Genomic DNA, 21,486 nt, shown 5'->3' with positions numbered 1-21,486 from the left:
AGCCGTGGGGTTGCGGCGTTTCAGCTATGGCATTTATGCTAAAGAGGACTGTCAAGTAAAAACAGGTATTTTTGGAGGCTTCAGATTCTCTTCAAGATACGTTACACAGCAGATACACACAGAAATTTGTTCCAGAGCATTGAAGAATATGTTGGTTCATCTGCAGGTTCTTACATGACAATGTAGCTGTTCACAAACGCCAGCACTGCATTCCCACATTTGTCTTCCTGAAAAAAAAAACTGGAGCAGTTCCATTACTTAACAATCAGTTTTCCTATTTTTTGAGCAACAGTGCTAGAGGTCCTCTCCACTTCAGCATACAAGTGCCATGCAGCCAGCCAATCACTAGGCGGCTTTCGTCCCTTGTCATGTGATTGGCCGGCTGCACGTCACTTGTATGCTGAATGTGAGCGACGAAGACCTGCAGGGGTTGCAGGGGTGACTTTTATGCCCATCTAACCAGTGTTGATTTAGATGATCTGACAAAGGTAGTGACTCCAGTTAACTAGTCCTGTAACAAATTTGTTAGCTAAAGTGTAGTATCAGTCAGTACTCAGCCTGTTTTGGTCATATGACCAGGCTGAAATCCAGTAGTTTAATATTACTTGTTTGCTTTGATGTATTCCTGCAGATGTGCTCGCTGATGCCATAGTACAGCTTCAGTAGCTGGTCAGAGAAGTCCTCTTCCACCTCCTAGTTTTACCTTCAGCAGGGGGATGAGCCTGATCTACTTTAGTTTCAGTGCAAACCTAATTAGAGCAGGAACGTACAGTGAATATGTTGCAAGTAGAAAATGTGACATACGTGAGCTTTTGGTTTTTAAGGTTGTTCCTCACTTATATTTTTCTCTTCCCACAGAATGCACAACAAGTTCATTCTCGCACCCATTTTGCCGACAAGCCCTTTGTTTGCCCGTACTGTCCCAATAGCTTCCGGGAGAAGGGTTCCCTAATCCGGCACATAAGACACCACACAGGCGAGAAGCCCTTCAAGTGTCACAAGTGTGGCAGGGGGTTTGCAGAGCACGGAACGCTAAACCGCCACCTAAAGACTAAAGGTGAGTATACTGCATATTGCTTTCTGCACCCTGGCCTGTGAGATAATTTCACAAGGTCAGACAGTAGACAGGATAAAACAAGTCCAGAATTAATGATCAGTCGCCTCCTTATGCTTCATTTGCCTACCTCCATAGAGGTAGTATCTCCTTTGAAATACCTGTAATATCTACTAGGCATGAGCTCTGCTGTTTGGGTTCTGAATTCTGAGTAAAAGTTGCAAGCCGCAGTGGGGGAGGGGGGGGGGGGGTGAGCAGTTAACTTACCTTGTTGCCAACCTATAGCCAATGCGCTCCACATGGTGTTCCAAGTCAATCCAGTACTTCATCATTTCGGGTGTGAAGGAGGAAGCATTGGAGAGATGGATTGCGATATGGAGCGCTTTAGCTAAAAGCGGCGACAGGGAAAGTTAACTGCATCCCTTCTGCGGCCCGCACTTTTACTAGGAATCTGAACGGCAGAGCTCTGTGGACCTCATGCTTAGTATCTACTTTAGAGCACACTTTCTTTGCCACTGTGTTGGTCTTCCACTAACTTCCATTATCTCAGTTAAAGGGACTCTGTAACAAAAATGTCATTGTGTTTTCTACCATCCTACAGGTTCCTAAACCTATTATAATGTGCTCTGGCTTACTGCAGCACTTTATACTATCACCATCTCTGTAATAAATCAGCTTATCTTTCCCTTGTCGGACTTGTCCTCCTGTGTCTGGAAGGCTGCCAACTCTTCAGTGTGATCTGCTATGCATGCCCCCTCTATGCACACTCCCGTGTGTGTGTGTGTGTGTGTGTGTTATTTACATTAGCCAGCTTTTCTCTGCTCTCTTATCTTTTACAAGCTGGATAAATCCTCTGTTCACATACTAATGAGTCACATACTGCAGAATTACAGACAACCGGGCAGAGCTGTCTGCAAGAGTAAACAAACAATCAGCTTGTAACTCTTCAATGAGCTGAAAGAAACACACAAATGATCTCTTGAGATTCAGAAGGAAGGCTGTATACAGACTGATTGTGTATGGATGTATTTTCTATGTGTGGACATACTGTACATCAACCTACTTCCTGTTTTGGTGGCCATTTTTTTTGTTTACAAACAAACTTTTAAAAACTGTTTTTGACTACTTTTATGTTTCAATAATTTTTATTGAACAGTTTTTGAAAATGTTTAACAACATCAGACTTATAAATAAGTCTTATATATCTTACATAACATAGTATATTACATATATAATCATATATAAAACAGAATCTCTTGTTATGGGTGTACAAAGTTAGTATACATACAAGCCTGGTTAAGCTATATTTCTACAACTCTATTTTGTATGCAGTCCAGAACACCATACTACAATATTTTCCTTAAATGGACTCAGCTCAACCTGGGAAATGGGGGAATAAAACCACCCTACAGAGATCCCAGGGAGCCGAGCCATTTTTCTATAAACAGAGTGTCTAGCTGCCAATCTTATCCACCCCACTAGATGGTTGACCAGCAACCATCCAGACAGGTTTCCAGGTTAGATTTTAGTGTGAATTAGGCAGCAGGACAGGTGAACTAGGCTACAAAAGATAACAACCTTACAAAATCTACAGCATTGTTTTATACTAAACAGTATTCCTTATTATACTTTATTAATAAAGATAGTGAAAACTTAACATAACTTATTCTTCGTTTTTTTTCTATTATTATTCTCCATAAACTCAGTATTACAAGAAAACCTAAACCTGAGTCATTTGTTAGTATTGTATCAGAGTGAGTTAGAACCAAAATAAGATTTCTATTTTTATTTTTCTCGTTATCTCTAAAAATATGAGAGGAAGAGAACAGAAGTCTTGCATCTATTTATCTCCATATCAGCATACCTTATGTTATTAATAATCAAAAATTTCTGTCTCTGGGTAGATTAAAGACCAATACTCTATCTTTCTCATAAAGGGTTCAAGGACCCCTGTATTCATTGCCCATTTCTTTTCTGCCGATAGATTAAAATTGACTCTCTTAATGATTTCCTCAGCACCAGGTACATATTTAGTTTTCCAATTTTCAGCTAATAGGGTTCTTATAGTTACAAAAATGTGGTTGTATAGTATACGTTCTTTTGGTGGTAGATCTATAATATCTAGATGTAATAGGGCCATTTTTGGTGGGATGTGGGATAGGCTTACTGGTAGTTTTTTTTAATATTAGCTCAATTTCTTTCCACATTTTTTGTAGTTTGGGACATTCCCAGTAAATATGTTCCAAGGTGCCTTCATCTCCACATCCCCTCCAACATAAAGGTGAGACATTGGAGTCAAACTTGGAGATTTTACTCGGAGTCAGGTACCATCTCCATAGCATCTTAAGTAAATTCTCATGATGTGATATACAATGAGAAGCCTTTTTCAGAGATCTCATAGATTTCTCCCAATCTTCCCTTTCTATGTCTTCCTTGAAATATTGTTGCCATTTTGTGAGCTGCCATTGAGGTGAGCCTCCCTTATTTGTCAGCAGGGTTCTGTAAAATATTGCAGTACCTTTCAGATGCTGTTGGTCTGGGGATAAAAGTTTAGCTATGAGTGGAGGGAGTAATATTGGAGTGGGGAAGTGATATTTAAAAAATTTCTGAATTTTTAGATATTTATATTCTTCTGACCTTGGAATGTCATATTCTTCTACAATATCTTGAAATGCTTTCATCTTTGAGTCCTGGAGTAGTTTATCTACGGTCGTTATTCCTTTCCCTACCCAATTTTCTATAGAAATCTTTTTTATTACATTGTGGATATTACCCAATGGGATAGGTATTTGCTTGGTGGATATAGGATTCTTTGTGCATCTTTGAGTAAAATCCTTCCAAATCTTGATAGTATTAGCTGTAATGGGGTTGGGAATTTTTAATGTTGATTTCCACAGAAGTTTGGTTTCCAATAAACTTTTATAAGGGACAATAGGATGTTGTAATTGTTCTAGTGTTACCCATTGTTTGTTACTTTCAATCCAAATCTCTCTGGATTGCTCTAAAATAGTTGCTCTATAGTATAGACCAATATCTGGTACTCCAAGGCCCAAGTCAGAAGCATGTAAGGTTAGTATGTCATACGAGAATCTGGGTGATTTGTTACATATTACAAATTTGTTGATCATTTTTTGTATAGGGGTAAAGAATTTCTGGGGTACTTTAACAGGAAGGTTTCTAAATAAATATAATAGTCTAGGGAGGATCATCATTTTTACAGCTGCAACTCTCCCTAGCCATGAAAATTCTAATTTTGCTAATAAATCTAATTGGGTTTTAAGCCCATATATCCAGGGTTCATAATTTGTTTTATAAATTTGGCCAATGGTGGGTGTGATGTAGATACCTAAATATTTAAATGCTTTTTCTGTCCATGAGTATTGGGATATTTTTTTAAGAGAGTTTATTGAGTTGGTATCTAAATTACAGGGAAGGATCACCGTTTTATTTTTATTTAGTTTGTAATATGAGACCTCTGAAAAAAGCTTGAGCTCTAATTCTAAATTCGTTAATGATATTTTGGGATCCTGAAGATATAGCAATATGTCATCCGCATATAAACCTAACTTCATCTCCTGATCTCCAATCTTGACTCCTTTTATTAATTTATTGTCTCTAATTTTTTGAGCAAGTGGCTCCAGTGTTAATATAAAAATTGATGGTGATAAGGGGCAGCCTTGTCTTGTACCGTTAGTGATGTTGAATGGATCAGAAAGAGAGCCTGAAGAGATTACTCTAGCTGAAGGCTTGGTATAGAGGGCCATTATGGCTTGGTGTAAAAAACCATCACAACCAAATTTATTTAGTACAGTGGATAAATATGTCCAGTTTACTCTATCAAAGGCCTTCTCTGCGTCCAAAGAGACTAACAGAGAAGGCCTTTTATTACATTCTAGCTCATGTAGTATTGCCAAAACTTTTCTAGTAGCATCACTGGTCATTCTATTTCTAACGAATCCTACCTGATCTAAGTGAATTAGTTTCGGAATTAGGGGGTCTATTCTATTGGCTATTATTTTTGCATACATTTTTAAATCGACATTTAATAAAGAGATGGGCCTGTAGCTACTGGGATCAGTTAAATCTTTGTCTTCTTTTGGTATTAGTGAAATTACAGCTTCTAATGATTCTTTAGGGAAGGTACCTAATTTAGCTACTTCGTTATATAGATCTGTTAAGGGGGCTTTCAGCAGATTCATATGTTTCATATAATATTCACCTAGGAAACCATCTATACCTGGGGATTTATTTCTTTTAAGGGATTTGATTGCTCTTTCAACCTCATTCATTTGGAAGGGGATATTAATTTGTTTTTTTTCAAATTCATCTAGTGTGGGAAGATCCACACTATCTAAGTACTTTTTAATTTCTATTTGAGTGGGTTGGTGTACTTCTGAATCTTGTTTCAGGTTGTATAGAGATTCATAATAGGTTGCCAAAGCATCTACAATTTCTTTTGGGTGATGCACTGTTAAATTTTTCTTTGGATGTTTTATTTTTTGAATTCTATGAGCTATTCTTCGTCCCTTAATCTTCCTTGCCATAATTTTACCGGCCTTATCCCTATCTGAGTACCAATTTTCTTTCATAATACATTGCCACTTATCATATTGGCAGTGTAGCATTTCACTAAGTTCCTTTCTCTTTTCTTCTACTTTAGGTATTAGGGTCACTTCCTTTTTATCGAATATGGCCTTCTCCATAGTTTTGATTTCTTTTAAGATATTATTATATTTTTCCTTTCTTTTTCTTTTTTCTATGGAGCCTTGTTGTATAAATACTCCTCTTATAAATGCCTTATGGGCATTCCATATAGTAGCTTTCGATACGTCCTTACTATTGTTTAGCTCAAAGTATTCTTCTATTTTTTGTTTAATTTGTGGGGCTGATTGTTCTGAGTATAAGATATATTTATTCATTTTCCATGTATAAGTAGGGGGTGGGGAGCCTAACACTTGTAATTCAAATATTATAGGGGAATGATCTGACCACGTTCTTGTATTAATATTAATTTTTTTAATTAAAGGGAGTGTGAATTTATCTGTGAACAAGTAGTCTATTCTATTATAAGATTTGAAAACCGGTGAATAATGAGTGTAGTCAGTCTCTCCTGGATGCAGACATCTCCAGGCATCATATAACTCATGATTCATAAGGGTAGGTCGTAAGGTAGAGGGAAATTTTTTCTTCTGATATGAGCAATCTATCAATGGGTCAACTACTAAATTAAAATCACCTGTAATTAATTAATTACCTTTGGACATTTTATCAATTTTTTTAAATTTCTTGTTCAAAAATCTAATTTGGCCACTATTTGGGACATATATGTTGACTATTGTATACAGTTGAGTATCTATTTTCCCAACCAAAACAATCATTCTACCATCTTTGCTACTGAATGATTCTTGCAATTCAAATCCTATTGAATCTTTTATTGCTATACATACCCCTGCCTTTTTCTTTGTTTTTAGTGTAGAGTGAAATATAGTAGAAAACTGATATAATTTAAACTTGGCAGACCCCTCTTTATTAAGATGGGTCTCCTGCAAGCACATCACATCAGCTCCCTCGTCTTTACTTAGTTTTTGGGTCAGGTATCTCTTTCTGTGCGAGTTCAGCCCTCTCACATTTAGAGATACAATTTTAATGGTTCTGGACATACATACAAAAAATAATGCACTTACATTTGGTGGTAATCAAGGTTCTAATTGATGTGTTCATGGTATCTTGTTTAGTTTTCTTGGAGAAAATACAGTCATAAGCATATACTAAAAAGGTGGGAGAAAAAGAAGTTAATGCATGCAATACTGAAAAATGAGCCTTTTTGCGTATTTTTTTACGTCTCTGCGATAAGCAGTAAAAAGCTTGTTGCAGGCTCAAAGATGGAAAAAATGACATATTTTTTGCTATAAAATATAAAATTTCAGTTAAATCAGTGAAATATGCATAAACAGGTATAAAGAATCTAAAAAGTCTAGATTTTGCAAAAATATTAGGAATAGTGTCCTCATCAAAAACAGTCCAACCTAGAGGAAAAAACATAAAAATTACAACAACAAAAACAACATAATATAAAACAAACAAGAAAAACTGATGACCTATCCAGGTCATAGCATCAGAAACTTAGCCCACAGCCGTGGGCTATATGTGTGAACAATTCTCCTCCTCCTCAAGATGGTATCCGGGAAGAATAAAAAGAAAGTATAGAGAAGAGTTCTCTGGGGGGGAAAGTTTGTGAAAAAAGAACACTGAGTATCCCATCATGTTTCAAGTGTCTTTTGCTTCGGCAACAGAGGATTTTCCAGCTTCCTCCTTGTCATCAGCTGCAGGAGTGGTGTCCATAGATTGGATATATGGTCTGTGCTTTGGAGCCGAGATCTGTATGTTCCAGTTCGCAATCTTGTCCAGGCCTTCTTGAGGTGTATGAAATATATATCTGGTTCCTTGTCTTGTTACTCTCAGTTTTGTGGGGAAGCCCCATGAGTATTCTATTTTGTTGGCTCTTAAAGTAGTGGTAACAGTAGAAAAAGCTCTTCTTGCTTTAAGAGTATTTTGTGACAAGTCTGAGTATAGGATTAGATCTTGGTATGGTTTAGGCAGTCTCTGGCCTTTTCTAGTAGTGTCCAAGAAAGCTTCTTTAATATGGTAGTAATGTACCCGCATGATCACATCTCTTGGTACATTTGGGCCTAAGTGAGCAGGCTTAGGCAGCCTGTGTACTCTGTCCACGATTCTATCAATGTCAGAAGATGTTGGCAGAGTTGTTTTTAACACGTCTCCCACATAGTCTCTAAGTTGACTTGTAGTTACATTTTCAGGAATTCCTCTCAACTTGATATTGTTTCTCCTATTTCTATCTTCCGCATCTGTCTGTTTTTCCTTTAGTTCCTTTACTTCCACAACTAAGGCTTCATGAGAGTCTACCAGCTCGTTGTATGCCACTGTAACCACCTTCAGTTTCTCTTCTAAACCCAAGACCCTTTTGTCTGTTTTAATGGCAATAGTTGTCATAGCTTCTGTCATTGCCTGCATGTCACATTGCCAAGCTGATCTAAAAGTTTGCATTAGACCCTTCATCATTGCTAGTGTGAGTGGCTGGTCAGTTTCAGGAATGTCAAGGAATGGGTCTGTATAGCTGGACGCTGGGGATGATGTAATTACAGCTTGGCCTACCTTATTTCGTATATTTTCCGGATTTCGTATATTTTCCGGATTCCGTATATTTTCCGTATTATTTTCCGTATTATTTTCCGTATCGGCGGCATGCTTCAGCGGGCTTCTGCTTCTAAAAGCTGGGGACTCTGGGGTACTGAGGAAGGAGCTTCTGGGTGGCAAGGTGGAGTGGATGGGAGACATTTCGCCATGTCTGAGGGCATCATACCTTCCTGGATGTGCTGGAATCCGTGATGCTGCATCATGGTGTCCCCTGTCCTCATGGCGGGCGCCATCTTGCCCTTCTTCTTCAAAAAGATCAAGCAGTCTTCTTGGCCTTGGAGCATAAGTTTTCCTCCTGGGCTGCACTCTGGTCCACTCCGGGGAGTCTCTGTAACGATCCTCTGCCATTTTTAGCGGTGGATGGGTGCTGTGGAAGTCGCAGTGAGCCGCTTTGTCAGTGTCCTTTACAGAGCTGATGGATCAGGCAGCCACCATGCTCTGTAGCCACGCCCCCTCTCTTTTGACTACTTTTAATGCGGCGGGGAGCGGCGAAATTGTGACAGAGGGTAATAGGAGATGTCCCCTAACACACTGGTATGTTTACTTTTGTGTGATTTTAACAATACAGATTCTCTTTAACAGGTATGCCGTCGCTACACCCTTGTCTGACATCTTTTATATGTGCATAAATACTATTTTGCCTTTTTAAAGTAGACCAATTTATATATTCAACTTCATGTGAGCAAGAGTGAGTTATAGGGATCTGCTGGGACTGGCGGCCAGTTTGTGACAACAGCCACCTTATCGGTGCTTACCCAAGTAGAGAGAAGTCTCTGCATAGTCCTGGGGCTTCCCATCTCCCCTTCGGCCCCCAACATTGCCATGCAGGGACCCTCTAAACATCAAAAAAGAGCTTGCCTGATATAGTCTCCTGGCAATCCCCTTTGTATATGAGCGTGGCCATACTGTACATGCACGAATAGGACGCACCTGTGCAGTAAGCTGAAGGCGCTCACATGAATATACGCCTATGAATTAGAAGAGGCGAGGAATCCTCTGGACCATTTGGAGGCTTTACTCTTCTTGGGCAAGCACCCAACCTTTTTTTTTTATGTTTGTTTATTTCACGCAGCTTGGGTTTGCTTGTGTTGTGAGCAGCATATGTGGTTATAGGAATAGTTTTCTGCCTTGTTCATCCAAATACTACCCTTCAAAGGGCAATTTTTTTTCTGTAAACTTGTAAATCCCCACAGAAGTCTAATTTCTTGCCTGAGCTCAGTGCTAGGGCACAAGAGAAAACTTTACATTAATTTATACTGTATATACCTGTATGGTCACGGCAATAACCACTTCCCATGTTTTCCTCTAGGGGGCTGTGCGGCACATCTGCAGTTCCTGGCTGATGCTGGTGGAGACCCGTTGGCTATTGCAGCTGATATCCTCTCTGATGAGCCCCACACGGTACTGGTGGAATTCTCTTCAATGGTCGCCGATACTCAGGAATACATTATTGAGGTGGGTGTTTCTTGGACAATGACCAGGCCTTGTGCTGGGCCCTGCATCATGTTGCAGTGAGTGGGGGGAGGAGGGCTGACGGCGATACGCACAACAGAGAACAGTGTGACCAGAACTATGACATCTTATGAGATGATTTGCCAGTCTGATTGCTCGCCAACACGTCGGGGTGGTGGGGGCCTCTGTCAACACAAAAGATACCCAGCAGAGGCAGCCCTGACTGGCCATCTGAGCCAAAACCATTTTGCATGTGTACAAGGCTGTAGTCATTCTCAAATGTGATGCTCATTCAAGCAGTGGGCAGGGGTTGGCTGTTTGTAAGACTCAGGGTGGGGATTGGCTGTACAGGAACACTGTCAGACCTCTTAGGCAAGGAACAATGTGAGAAGTTTTAGGTTATTGCAACTATACAGTCTCATCTCTTGATGTTTATAGGCGACCTCTGACGATTTGGAGACCAGTGAAGCTGCTGAGCTACTGCAGAGCACAGGAACACATGAGGTAGGTAGTATTCATTTGGATTAAGGTGTGTTTGTATTGTATATTATTTTGCTGTGAAGAAACCACTGGAGAGGCATAGCATTACAGTATAATGTGTCATTTACGGTTAAAGAGAACCCGAGGTGGATCTTCAGGGGGCAGATGGGACACGGAGCCATGTCCTCTGCCTAATGACAAGGCTCTGTGTCCCCCAACCGCTGCTCTCTGCCCCCCCACCGCCACGCTATAGCCCACCTAGTTTAGAGACAAGATTTTTTTTCTCTAACTCGGAGGTAAACAGAGGGGAGAGGAATTCCCTGTTTAAAACGCCCACCAGGGGTGTTCCTACAGGGTTTCCTGAGCTGCCATTGGGCAGCTCTCTCCCCTGGCCATGCCCCCTGCTGCTCCTCCGCCTCCCTATATGCTATGAGAGACACACAGTCTCTCAGCGCAGCGTCGTGACCCAGGGGTCACGCAAGTGAAAGAGGTCTATTAGGGCCCCAGGGAGCGGCGTTTTTTGCGACAACCTGATCCGCTCAGCCCCACAGATCAGGTAGCCTACGGTTTTTTTTTTGAGCCCACCTCGGGCTCTCTTTAAAGCCCAAGTATGCTAGAAACGTCATAGGCCTTTTTTGGGCCTATACATTTCTTAATAATAATTAAAGGTTTTCCCCAGTGTCTTGCTGGTTATCTGGTCTAGACTTCCAGCACCAGTATATAACGGCAGCTGAATTTAGTATAGTTGTGTCCGATCTGATATTACATTGCAAGCCCTGGCAGGAGCTGAGTGTCTGGAGGGCAGTGGGTGGTTCCTCGTGAGCCAGAGGTCTGCTCTACCAAGAGGCTGACGTGATTGACAGAATGCAGCAGTCTGAAAGCCATTGCAGGAAGCAGATGCAGGGCATGCCTGTTGCCTTCTACACGCTCATCACTGACATTGTACATAAAAATAAACTTTGTATTTCATTTGTGTGAAATAAAAATATGCCTTTAGTTATATTAGCAGCTGCGACTCAATTTAATTATCGTTTTTAGCTTTTCAAGCAATGATTTTCAGAACTTTTTGTAAAACAATGGGCAGTGTGGCCAATCTGGTGAAGTATGTTAAAATTAATAATGCTGTAATCAATGTAGTGTATAAAATGTACTCACAAATGTGTTATAAAAGGAAACCACCAATTGATGCTTATAGGCGATTGTGAATGAGAAGCAAATAATTCTGTGTTCATGCAGAGTTATGTAAATTTCAATGCAAATTTATGCAGCTTGAAAGTTGAGCAGTTAAATACCTCTTTGTTTTCAAGCTCCATACATTTGCATAAGACTTATTTGCATCTTATTGTAGGTCTGGAAAATTAAGCCTTAAAGGGATACTGTAGGGGGGTCGGGGGAAAATGAGTTGAACTTACCTGGGGCTTCTAATGGTCCCCCGCAGACATCCTGTGCCCGTGCAGCCACTCACCGATGCTCCAGCCCCGCCTACGGTTCACTTCTAGAATTTCAGACTTTAAAGTCTGAAAATCACTGTGCCTGCATTGCTGTGTCCTTGTTCCCACTGATGTCACCAGGAGCGTACTGCGCAGACACAGACCATACTAGGCCTGCGTAGTACGCTCCTGGTGACATCAGCGGAAGCAAGGACACGGCAACGCAGGCGGAGTGGTTTTCAGACTTTAAAGTCTGAAATTCTAGAAGTGAACGGGAGGCGGGGCCGGAGCAATGGGGAGTGGCTGCACGGGCACAGGATGTCTGCGGGGGACCATTAGAAGCCCCGGGTAAGTTCAACTCATTTTCCCCCAACCTCCCTACAGTATCCCTTTAACTTAACCATAAACTAGGTGTAAGTGGCTCCCTAAGGCCTGGAACCCACTGAAAACCGCAAAACGCAACCGCTAGCGTTTTGTCTGAGCGGTTTGCAAGCGGATTCATGCGCGTTTTTGGTCGTGTTTTGCAACATTGTATTTTTTTCCCCAGCGGGTGCCTAGCGTTTTGCGTTTTTATCCTGATTGGTCCTGTGAATTATTTTTCATTTTGTTACAGTGTGCTGAACCGCAAAACGCTAGCAAAACAGCAGTTTAGGTTTTGCTGAGCGTTTCCGCTAGCGGTTCAATACTTTACATTGAAGCGCTAACGCTCCCAAAATGCTGCATGTCCTGCGTTTGCGTTTCTGAGAAACGCAAACGCTCCTGTGGAAGTTGCCCCATCCATTAACATTAGCCCAGCGTTTTGGCAAACTGCTAGCGTATCGCAGTGCTGCCAAAACGCTGCCAAAAGCGCTCCTGTGGGTTCCAGCCCTAAGAGATAGAGGAGCTTGATCTAGAGACACATACAGTGATGTGAAAAACTATTTGCCCCCTTCCTGATTTCTTATTCTTTTGCGTGTTTGTCACACTTAAATGTTTCTGCTCTTCAAAAACCGTTAACTATTAGTCAAAGATAACATAATTGAACACAAAATGCAGTTTTAAATGATGGTTTTTATTATTTAGTGAGAAAAAAAACAACAAACCTACATGGCCCTGTGTGAAAAAGAAATTGCCGCCTGAACCTAATAACTGGTTGGGCCACCCTTAGCAGCAATAACTGCAATCAAGCGTTTGCGATAACTTGCAATGAGTCTTTTACAGCGCTCTGGAGGAATTTTGGCCCACTCATCTTTGCAGAATTGTTGTAATTCAGCTTTATTTTAGGGTTTTCTAGCATGAACGGCCTTTTTAAGGTCATGCCACAACATTTCAATAGGATTCAGGTCAGGACTTTGACTAGGCCACTCCAAAGTCTTCATTTTTTTTTTTCTTTAGCCATTCAGAGGTGGATTTGCTGGTGTGTTTTGGGTTATTGTCCTGCTGCAGCACCCAAGATCGCTTCAGCTTGAGTTGACGAACAGATGGCCGGACATTCTCCTTCAGGATTTTTTGGTAGACAGTAGAATTCATGGTTCCATCTATCACAGCAAGCCTTCCAGGACCTGAAGCAGCAAAACAACCTCAGACCATCACACTACCACCACCATATTTTACTGTTGGTATGATGTTCTTTTGCTGAAGTGCTTTGTTACTTCTACGCCAGATGTAACGGGACACGCACCTTCCAAAAAGTTCAACTTTTGTCTCGTCGGTCCACAAGGTATTTTCCCAAAAGTCTTGGCAATAATGGAGATGTTTTTTTTTGCAAAATTGAGACAAGCCTTAATGTTCTTTTTGCTTAAAAGTGGTTTGCGCCTTGGATATCTGCCATGCAGTCCGTTTTTGCCCAGTCTCTTTCTTAAGGTCAGTGTTCACAACTCCACCATAATTGAGGCAAGTGAGGCCTGCAGTTCTTTAGATGTTGTCCTGGGGTCTTTTGTGGCCCCTCGGATGAGTTTTCTCTGCGCTCTTGGGGTAATATTGGTCAGCCGGCCACTCCTGGGAAGGTTCATCACTGTACCATGTTTTTGCCATTTGTGGATAATGGCTCTCGCTGCGGTTCGCTGGAGTCCCAAAGCTTTAGAAATGGCTTTATAACCTTTACCAGACTGATAGATCTCAATTACTTTTGTTCTCATTTGTTCCTGAATGTCTTTGGATCTTGGCATGATGTCTAGCTTTTAAAGGTGCTTTTGGTCTACTCTGTGTCAGCTCCTATTTAAGTGATTTCTTGATTGAAACAGGTGTGGCAGTAATCAGGCCTTGGGGTGACAACAGAACTTATTTTTTAACAAGGGGGGCAATCACTTTTTCACACAGGGCCATGTAATTTGGAGTTTTTTTTTCTCTCACTAAATAATAAAAACCATCATTTAAAACTGCATTTTGTGTTCAATTATGTTATCTTTGACTAATAGTTAACGGTTTTTGATGAGCAGAAACATTTAAGTGTGACAAACATGCAAAAGAATAAGAAATCAGGAAGGGGGCAAATAGTTTTTCACATCACTGTAGGACTGGCACTCCGAACCTGAGGAAGTGGGTGAAAACCTTTAAAACATGTTCTTATAGTGCAGAATGATTTGGCTCTTATCAGTGTTGGAGGTAAGTTTTTTACATTTTTTTTAAAATTATATTTCAAGTATATTTTTCTTTAGGTGCCTCCAACCCCTAGAACAAGTGGGTTTAGTATAAAGAACTCACAGTTAAATGATGCAAGTCAGCTTGTGGACAGGTTAGCAATAAATATCTCTTCTTTTGGGAGTGACTCTATTTCTACTGCCGTTTGTGTAGTAGCTTCAGCAGCAGTCATATTATTACCTGTACAGTCTACTTACTGTCTGTTATCTTAGGGTTTGTGCACACACTGGTTTGATAGTTTTGTTTTTTATTAACACATCTATTTGGTAATGCAAAGTGGCATACGCCTTCTCTAAGGAAGCCTTGTGCAAAAGGGAGTCCGGACACTCTGGGATGTAGTGTACGGACATGCCAGGACTAAGTTTTGTCCACTTGTTTCTGCTATTGCTTAAAATAAAACTTCTAGTTTGTGTGGACTCCCTTTTGGACAAAATGTTGTGCCAGGCACTTCTGACATTGGTGAGTGAGGTTGAGCGGCACACAAATTCTCTCTAAGATAGCCCATGTTGAAGTTTATGCTGGTTGTCTTGTGGTGCAGTCCTGATTGAAAGGCACAGCATGCTGCATTTCTGTCCAGTTCCTGTATGTGGCCCCATTTAGTATATTGAATTGGACTGCACAAAATGCAGAGTACGTTATATACAGTAGTGTGAACAATACCTGTCTGTAGTGGTATGAGGCACAGCTACACCTGTTTTCATTAGTGTAAATGGACCCTAAAGGAGTTACCCTCTATTCTGTCTTCACAGGTGGACAGGCACATTTTGAAGGTGGTCCAACAGATTGTCAGCACAGCCAGTCCAGGCCAGCAAATTATAGTACAGAATGTGACACTGGACGACAGCACTGAGCCCTGTATAGAGGAGGTCCCTACTACTGACACAATCACCATAGCAACGCCTGAATCTCTGACTGAACAGGTAGCTCTAACTCTGGCCTCTGCTGTTGGTGATGGGACAGTGATTACCAGCGAGGTCACTGAAGAAGAGGAAGTCATAGTACCAGAGGACATGGTAGTGCCGGAAGAAGTGGTGGTCCCTGAAGAAGTGGAGATGGTAGAACAAGGAGGAGAATTTGTTATTGCCACATTAAATGAAGGTGAAGTGGAGGTCCAGACTGTGATTGTGTAGCTGACTTCTACATTCTGTGCTTCACTGGAGATCCATACAGGGAGCAAATATGGACTTGCTTGCGTTGACCATTAAGGGAAAGTATGAGGCGTCAGCTAATAGATGGTGCAGAGACCTGAACAAGCCTTCCTATGCACATTTTTGGTCATAACTAAGCTGTTTTAGGAATGTCAGGTTATAATGTAATAAACACTAGGGGGCCCTATCGCCTTCCTCTAAACTACTGATCCAGGAATGCAACTGTGAACGGATTTCTTCCTGAAATTCCCAGATATCTCCAGCCTTGTCAGCAGTAATGCCCTGAAATGTCAGACTAGTAGTTGTGCCTTGGAACTTGCAAATCGCCTCTTAAACACAGACTATAGGATCTATACCTCGAATGCGGAGGACTATTTTTGTGGGCAGCTGCACCCACATCTTTCTCACATTGAGAAATCTGCAGCTCTTCAAGCATCAGTGAAGATTTCTAATGGGTCGTATTAGGTTCCCACTGTACTGAAGTCACTGGAGGGGTTTGTCTGCTGGAACACCTCAGTTTAAAACTGACACTACTGGAGCATGGCCATAATTATACAAGTAAATGGAGCTTCATCCAACAAGGGTGGAGACTAGTCAGTGATGAGCGGTAAATTCATCAGAATGATCTATGGTGAATCAGGATTCTGTCTATCCTACATTTTGTTTCCACGGATATCCCCAGCTTCTTCTAACTGTGGTGCTGGAGGGTGGCAGCCTTTACATTATAAAATGTATATTTACCAGCTACAGTATTACTTTAAGCCCTGACCGTATGCCGCTGGTTCAGATGGCCGTCTGTTCTTCTTATTTAAAGGACTTCTATAGCGAAATAAATAAGCAGTTAAAATCTGAACAAACGGACAGGTTTTGGACTAGTCCATTTCCTCATTAGGGATTCTCAGGGTTTTCTTTGTTTTCAACAGCATTTCCTGCTAAGTCTAAGTGCCAAAATAGTAACATACCAAACTACCCTTTTGCTTGCACACTATTTTGGCAGTTAGACTTGACTGCCATTCATGAAATGCTTTTGGAAACACAGAAATCCCTGAGAATCACCCATGAGGAAATGGACTAGTCCAAACCCTGTCGATTTTGTCATATTTGAACTGCGTAATTTTTCGCTGTAGTGGTCCTTTAATGCTGGGATTGAATCTCAATGTGTTTACCGGTAATTGTGACAGCTGCAGTTGATGGACGATCCTGAGATGCTGTATATAGCATCCTGCGGCTGGTGCATTCGTCAGATCTCGGTCTCCCTATAGGGCTCAAAATGTGATGGTATGATGGGAACTGATACCAAACTCTTTTCGGATTGTTTGCTGAAAGGCATTTCGTAATTGTTAAACGCCCTGCCCCCAAGAGCCTGTCTGATGCAGACCTAACTGTTGCTGAAGTGCCTGCCTGTCCATCCTGGACGCTTTACCATTGCTTTCTTCTCCTCATTGATGTGTGGTCCCTGCCCTCACATTGGTGCAGACTACTATAAAGTGCCAGTAAAGACTGGCATAAGGGGCACATGTGATAAGGTTATCACATCAATGCATGGGCACTGCGCCCAGGGTGTGCTTTGGATGGATGGTGCTAGATGAGCAGCCAAGGGAGTTTCATAAGGGCCAAGTCACATGGTCAGTGTACCACAGATAAATGTAGCTGTACTGGTTTAAAAACTTTTTTTTTTCCCTCTTAGGGCCCTTTCACACCAGAGGGCTTTTTCGGCGTTTAAACGCCACGGCTGAAGTTGGCGTTTTCCTAGGTAAAATGAAAGTCCATAGACTTTCATTTTACCTTTCACATCTAACGCTGCGTTTTGAAGCGTTGCGTTTCAACGCTCCCAGGAGCTTTTTTAGGGCTGACCGCGGCGTTTCTCATTACAATTGATACTAATGTATTGGCGTTAAACGCCAGCAGCCAAAACGCAGAGTTTTAGCCTTTTACCGCTGCCTGTAGTGTGAAAGAGCCCTTAAAGGACATTCGAGGTCAAAAAAAAATTGATGAGAAAAACAATTGTATCCATCTTCCTCCTAAAAGGTTTTTTGTTTTTTTTTAAAGATGTTCCACAGTTTCATTTTATATTTTAATCTAGTTTTTTTTTTTTTTTTTAAGTTTACTGTTTCATTGTCTCTGCTCAATGACAGCTTCATTGAAGTATGCTAGAGCGCAAATCTATGAATTGACAGTTTGTATCTCTTTCTTGCTCTCAGAAGCCATTTACTGACAGAAAAGTATTTTATGGCTGTAATTACTTATCAGTTAGGGTTATGCTATATATAGTCTGACCCGGACATAAACTGTCACTTGCATACCTGATTTTAACTCTTTCAGACAGAGAAAGAAAAGGAACATAGTATAGTTATTTGTGTGCTTGGCACTGTACATACACATGTCTATCTCATCATGTCACCTCGGTTGTCCTTTAAAGGACACATGAGGGAAAAGAAAGGAATGCAGCGTTACTTGGGGCTTCTTCCAGCTCCTAGAAGTATGTGTCCCTCGCTGCAGTTATCCAGTCTTGCTGTCCCCTCCTGCTGGCAGCTTCTGTGCATACACGCTCTGCTCGTGCTCTCGTTGCTGGGAGTGTTCTGTGTAGTAGCACTGCACCTGCAAAGAATGCTACCGACTGCAGGAGTAGAGGCGGCACATGCACACACTCGCGCATACGTCGTCAGGTGTTAGGGAGGGGACTGCAAAAGGCTGCAGAACTGTGGCAAAGGACACAGAGACCTCTAGGGGCTGGATAAAGCCCCTGGTAAGTAAAGCTGCACTAATTTCTTTCCCCTCATATAGCCTTTAAAAAATTTATTTTCTGAAAATCTAATTCTTTTTGACTTGTTCCCACAAAATCAAATTTCATGTTTTTGGCTGTTTGTATTGGTAGTTCGTTTGTAAATCGGAGAACATATGTATATGCTGTGGAAACATTTTAGCTCAGCCGTGGAGTTGTACACGCAAGTTGGTGTTTATGCCTGACTGAGGAATAACCCAATCAAAATGATAGTGTATAAATCATTGAGAAGTGGTTTGATGTGGCTGTAAATGTCAACCAGTCCAGTATACAACACTCCATCTATTTGTGCTAGCAACCACTTAGCATAGCTGAAATCTGATGAAACTTGCTGGGAACAAGCGATCAGATAGCAGAACCATCATATGTTGGTTTAGTATTTCCATCGGCCTGGAAAATCTATAATAAAAATCAATCACCTAAAAGTTTTCCACAGATCCCCTTATTTTTTCCGAGCTTCAAAGCAGGCATTAACATGTGTCTTTTTTTTGTGTGTGTGTGTTTCAGCAGCCCTGCACTGTCTGTGTCATTGCTCACACTGATTTGTGAGGAATAATTCTGTCCATACTTGTACAGTAGTGGTGTGCAAAAGATTTAACAAAGACCAGCAGAGGATAGCTATGCATTCCCCCATAAGTCTAATCAGGAACTATGTGCATGTGATATTTGTGGGCTCCGCCCAGCACACGCCACGCCTACTCCTGTCTGCTCATGGTTGAAATGTGAAAACCTACTGGCTCTGTAAGAGTTCTCTAATAAAGCTACTTTTTTATAATAAAAAAAAAAAATCCATTGTGATGTTTTGTTTTTAGTCTTGTGTAGTGCTCAGAAAGTAACATGTACTGTGGTTTGACACTTTATTTCATGGTGCATCTCCTTTAAATAAATTAAATACAGGATCTCACAAAAGAGTACACCTCTCACATTTCTGTAATTATTTTAATTCTGTATATCTTTATGGTACAACATTAAGGGTAGGGTTACCCTTGAGGCTGCTGGAAAACTGCACAATGCTCCCAGCGCACTGCGATTGTGCATTGAAAAGCTTTGTGCATTTTCGCATTGTGGAAAACATCTGTATTTTGCCGAGTGTGACGCTAGCCTTAAAATATTGCACTTATCAATGTAAAGAAGTCAGCGAACATCTTGAAAGACTATAAATTTACTGTCCCATCAAAATAAATCAACACACAGCCATTAATGTGTAAAATGCTTGCAACAAAAATGAACACACTCCTAAGTGAAGAATGTCAAAATTCTACCCGATTAGATATGTTATTCTTTAGTGTTACAAAGGTCTCAGGTGTAAAAAGGAGCAGGTATGTTAAATCATCGCTCTCATACTGGTCACTGGAAGTTCAGTATGGCACCTCATGGCATAGAACTCTCTAAGGATCTTAAAAATAATCACGTGTCAGACAAGGACCAGCAACCTGCAATACATAGGTATCAGACACCCACAGTTTATTAAAATGCCAGCTGGAGTACACTTTTCAGCTTGAGGATGGGCGAATGCCCGAAACAGCTCTAGCCAGTTACTGTCACCACACTAGCTGGTGGGCTTTGGACTCCATCACCTCATGGACTATCTATTCCAAGGCTACCAGCAGGCATTTTGATGGACTGTGGGTGTCTGATACCTATCTATTGCAGGTTGCTGGTCCTTGTCTGACACTTTTTAAGAATTCTGTTTTTTCATTAATAGAGCTTTAATTTTTGCTACATTTCTTTTGGGTGTGCTGATCCTTGTGGAATAATAAGATTGCCAGCAGTGCAGTGACCTAGACCATACAGCGTTAACAGGACAGGTTCCACTTAGAACTGGTCTTGCTTTTGTTGAGTGCACAAGCTAAGCATCATATCCAGAGTTTTGCAAATAGATGTATGCACAAACCATACACCGTACCAAATTGTTCTGCATGGCTGTTGTCTCAGAAAGAAGCCTCTACTAAGGCCTCATTCACACTAGAGTGCTTCTGTCCTCTTTTCAGCAACATGTATCAATCTGTAACATTGATGTGCTGATAAAAAGCAGACACTGTGAATGAGGCCTAAAGACTATGCACATAAAAACTCGCAAATAATTTGCTGGAGACAAGCAGACTAAGGATATGGAATACTGGAACCATGTTCTGTGGTCTGATGAGACCAAGATGAACTTACTTGACTCAGATGGTGTCAAGCATGTGTGACGGCAACCAGGTGAGGAGTACAAAAGACAAGTGTGCCTGGTCTACTGTCAAACATGGTGGTGGGAGTGTCATGTTTGGGGCTCCCAGCACTGAGGATCTTTATTTAAAGGAACCCATAAATGCAAACATGTACTGTGACATACTGAAACAGAGCATGATCCCCTCCCTTCGGAAACTGGGCCTCAAGTCAGAAATAGTGACCAACTCAGACTCTCACGCCACACAGTGTGGTCATTACACCTGGGCAACATGTGGGTACTTCAAACACAAGTAATATATAAACTGTAAGATGTTTTCCCTGTTAAGCCATAAATACACCCCCCCCCCCCCCCCCCCATCTCTGTGCTGCGTATATCCTGCTACAACTTTCTGGTGTAAATGACAGCCATGCATCCATATGCTAAATAGCAAAATGTGCTAAATACATGTCATAATTATAATCTCACAGAAAAAGTGGGATCAGCGCATCACCAGGCCTCCTCTGAATGGCCTCAGCTCAGAGATGCGCTGAGCCCCCCCAGAGACTACAAACGCACCTTGAACCCAAACAGAGGCTCTGCATATACACCAAAGAAAAACTAACAAGTGGGAGCAGCTGACCAGAATTAAATCAACCATAGCAAAGAAATGAACAGCGCTACTTAAAAACAGATGAATGCTTACCTGCAAAAAAAGTGCAGACACCACTCAAAGTGCAGCTGCTCCCACTTGTTAGTTTTTCTTTGGTGTATATGCAGAGCCTCTGTTTGGGTTCAAGGTGCGTTTGTAGTCTCTGGGGGGGGCTCAGCGCATCTCTGAGCTGAAGCCATTCAGAGGCGGCCTGGTGATGCGCTGATCCCACTTTTTCTGCGCAATTCTTAATTTTACTGGTAGCGCGCCCAGGCTATGCATATGCATAGGTAGGATTTAGTTAGTGTTAGGTCTCCTCCCATGGAGGAAAGACTTCTTCGACAGTGGGAGGGACGAGTACCTAACAAATTGCATTGCAAGCTGTTAGTGGAAACTAACATCCTCCAAGTGGTAGACAGGTTGTATGTGTGCTCATTGTGTATTTGTATCCCATGAGTGGGGTCTGCACTTTTTTGCAGGTAAGCATTCATCTGTTTTTAAGTAG

The 21,486-nt window shown here is 41.4% G+C and overlaps 1 protein-coding gene across 3 annotated transcripts in view; it reads left to right on the top strand.

The window, feature by feature from the left end:
* Positions 1-18,968, top strand: part of E4F1 (E4F transcription factor 1) — a 49,539-nt gene extending 30,571 nt beyond the window's left edge. For all 3 annotated transcript variants that reach the window (XM_068244305.1, XM_068244306.1, XM_068244304.1), the window contains exons 10-13: positions 859-1,057; positions 9,579-9,724; positions 10,160-10,225; positions 15,000-18,968. In XM_068244305.1, the coding sequence (XP_068100406.1) occupies positions 859-1,057; positions 9,579-9,724; positions 10,160-10,225; positions 15,000-15,380 (792 nt within the window). In that variant the 3' untranslated portion in view covers positions 15,381-18,968. The remainder of the gene's footprint in view (positions 1-858; positions 1,058-9,578; positions 9,725-10,159; positions 10,226-14,999) is intronic.
* Positions 18,969-21,486: the final 2,518 nt, after the last annotated feature.

The sequence above is a fragment of the Hyperolius riggenbachi genome, chromosome 7 (assembly GCF_040937935.1).
Source record: "Hyperolius riggenbachi isolate aHypRig1 chromosome 7, aHypRig1.pri, whole genome shotgun sequence".
Lineage (NCBI taxonomy): Eukaryota > Metazoa > Chordata > Amphibia > Anura > Hyperoliidae > Hyperolius > Hyperolius riggenbachi.
The sequence above is the reverse complement of the archived record's forward strand: the minus strand, read 5'-3'. Positions and strand labels throughout refer to the sequence as shown.